General features: G+C 42.4%; 1 protein-coding gene across 1 annotated transcript in view; it reads left to right on the top strand.

The window, feature by feature from the left end:
* Nucleotides 1-146: 146 nt before the first annotated feature.
* LOC101845373 (disintegrin and metalloproteinase domain-containing protein 10) overlaps nt 147-3,157 on the top strand; it is a gene marked incomplete in the record, with an annotated part of 19,137 nt that continues 16,126 nt past the window's right edge. Inside the window, 5 exon segments of the mRNA XM_005111883.3 lie at nt 147-365; nt 685-814; nt 1,221-1,342; nt 1,939-2,110; nt 2,671-2,791. Coding sequence (XP_005111940.2) covers nt 266-365; nt 685-814; nt 1,221-1,342; nt 1,939-2,110; nt 2,671-2,791 — 645 coding nt within the window.

Genomic DNA, 3,157 nt, shown 5'->3' with positions numbered 1-3,157 from the left:
AGAGAGAGAGAGAGAGAGAGAGAGAGAGAGAGAGAGAGAGAGAGAGAGAGAGAGCATTATACTATTTCTATTACTTTTTCGGAAGAAAAATTAAATTGCGAATCAGATCAATAGCTGTACGAGCATAGTGTGCGCATGCGCGTGCGGAATCAGGAAATAATAGAACAAAAGGAAAACAGACCCGACCCATCAGATCAATTATCATAAACAAATCTTGTAAAACCAGACATGAACAGCAGCCAGTTATGATTGAATAAAAGCGAAAATGGTGGAATTTTTATCTAGTTCTGGCTTAAAGCTTTCGCTTTTAAGAATTTTATATTCTTTAGAGATTTTACACCTGTTTGTCGCCGTGCACTACTGTGGTAAGTCCACTCCGTTCAGCTGACTTGACTTCTGCTAGAAGAATGGTTACTTTGCTGGCAGGTGGTGCTTTTAGACCCAACGATTAGCTCATCCTTTGTTATACTTAGATCTAGACGAGTAAATGATAAAGATCAAGGATGGACAGTTGATATTTATATCAGCGGGTGGTCTTGAATCTCAGAATTTAAATGTATTTTTGCTAAAAAGCCCAAGCCATGGTCCATGATGATGAATGATGGTATTATTTTTGTAAAAACGACTGTAACCTGTAGGCCTAAGTATAAGTCGATATAATCTATATAATGTCATTGTCCTCAGGGGCGGAAAAACTCGACGAGTACATCCTGGACTACCAGAGGTTGTCGTTGGACAATCTACACAGGAACCACGAACGTGTGAGGCGCTCGCTGGACAAGACGCTGAGGATTAACTTCCGGGCTTACAACAGGTTTGCCCTTAGCTGTAGCTTATTGGGGACAAGGGAGATCTCTGCCATTTCATTCTTCTTGCTGTGGAAATTTCTCACATTATTATAATGATATATATTTTTCTTCTGTTTCTGAACATTCATTACGTACTGATTTTCTCCCCACCCATCACATCCCTCATTCTGGGCTCCCAACTGATTTTTTAAACTCTCCCCCCGCCACCCTTCCACCCCATTCAACTGAGGTGACACAGCATTTCTAGTTGTGCTCACATGCATGTTATATGTTTGTGTGAAATTTTCTTTTGTGCAAACTTCCTTTAGAACTTGATGAATCTTCTCTTGTCAATCCTTTATTCTGTTACTTGATCAACAAATGTTCTCATATAATGATTTTGCTTGTTTATTTGTTGTTTTTTTCCTCCAGACATTTCCCACTGCTTTTAAAGCCGGACCGAGATATATTTAGTCCGGATCACTTCCTGGAAGATGGGCCGGACTTCGCGGCGCCTGTTGATACGTCCTTTATCTACTCGGGCCACGTGCAGGGTACGTATATCTCCTCTAGGGCTGGGCAATGAGTCGCTTTAGCAAAATCCGGATAATATGTTAGTGCACCTCTTTGGCAAATAATGTGTTATGAACCGCTTCAGCAGATGGGTTAAAATCACTTCGATAAACGGGTTAGAACCACTTCGACAAATGGGTGCACCGACTTCGGGAAACGGGTTAGGACAGAGAGTTAAGAGTCTGAGTCTGAATTCGGATAGTTGTTTAATTGAGAATAATCTGTTTATCCGAATAGGTTATCTGGATTTTTGCCCACCTCTAATCTCCACACTTCAAATGTGAAATTTTCCATCTCTTTCACACAAACTGCTATTACAGCCTAGTAGGAAAGTACAGTTGAGATTGTCCAGCACAACGACCCATTGTCAAGGAGAAAAACGGTAGGTCCACTTAGACAGGGGACGGCTAACACAGGGTCTTTATCATGAAAAATCCCCCACCCAATAACAGCGAGGGGGGGGAATAGTAAGTTGCCGCTTGTACAGGAGATTTGAAAAAAAATAATTTTTTCTCAGGCATCCCTAACAGTTTTGCTTGTACAATATGATATTTTATGTTTGGTTTTGTTTTCCCAGGCGTTCCAAAAAGTTATGCTCATGTGGCAATCATCAACGGCTCAATGCGGGGCCACGTACACATTCCTGGCGACACCATCTACCACATAGACGCCGCGGAGCAGTACTTCGACCGACCCAGTTTCCATTCAGTCATTTACCCCGAGTCTAGAATGGACAAAGATCCCTTCAGGTACGCTTTGACACTGTGTCACAAAACAGTAAAAATAAAGTCTTTGTTTTGGTGAGAGTTTCACAGCACTTGGAACGCAATTAGTCTAGGTCATATAAGCGCTGAAGACTAGAGGTGTTACAAGAGAGATTACAGGTGTTACAAGAGGGACTAGAGGTGTTACAAGAGAGATTACAGGTGTTACAAGAGGGACTAGAGGTGTTACAAGAGAGATTACAGGTGTTACAAGAGGGACTAGAGGTGTTACAAGACAAGTTACAACAGAGTCATCATCATTGCTTTTCTCCGCCTGGGTCAGGATACAGGCCAGGAACAAACACTTTCCACCATTCCTTCTCCTGGGGTAGCCTCTTGTGGTTATTTCAATTACAAGAGAGTAACAAACATAAAATAAAAGGAGAGATAAGGACGATAGATGTTTTTATCGTTATTCATGTTGTTGTAAAAAAGATTTGGCATATTTTAATTTTTTTTTGGTAGTTATTTTTATTGTTACCAAAAAAAACTCCCAATAATTTTTTTCGCACTGTTATTTTCTTTGTTGTCGTCGTTGTCTTCAGACACAAGCGTTCATCGGAGAGTCTGGGATCGTGCGGTGTGGACCACGTGAAGGACTGGATGGATAGGGTTGCCAGGTCGGCTGTTCCCGACGCAGACACGTCGCATGCCAGGAGGAAGAGAGTATGTTCTCTAGGGTGATGGATGACGGGGGTGATGGGGTGACGAGGTGGTGGGGATGGGGGTGTGTAAGGGGGGTGACCGGCTCTTTCTCTGTTTATTTTTTTTCTATGTCTCTTCTCTTTGTCTTATAGTCTGTCTGTTTCTCTCCCAGTCTCTCTCTCCCAGTCTCTCTCTCCAGTCTGTCTCTCTCTCCCAGTCTCTCTCTCCTGTCTGTCTCTCTCTCGCTATCTCTCTCTCTCTCCATATAAATTACAACTGATCCCCCCACCCCCCCAAACCACCTGACTTGTATTAATGGGTGTGTAAAATTACAAAAACTACAACTAATCTCTCTTTCTCCTTCTATCTCCCCTCCCTCTATCTGGC

The sequence above is a fragment of the Aplysia californica genome, unplaced genomic scaffold, assembly GCF_000002075.1.
Source record: "Aplysia californica isolate F4 #8 unplaced genomic scaffold, AplCal3.0 scaffold01141, whole genome shotgun sequence".
In the NCBI taxonomy this organism is placed as follows: domain Eukaryota; kingdom Metazoa; phylum Mollusca; class Gastropoda; order Aplysiida; family Aplysiidae; genus Aplysia; species Aplysia californica.
Note: the sequence above shows the minus strand (reverse complement) of the source record. Positions and strands in the feature narration are given on the sequence as shown.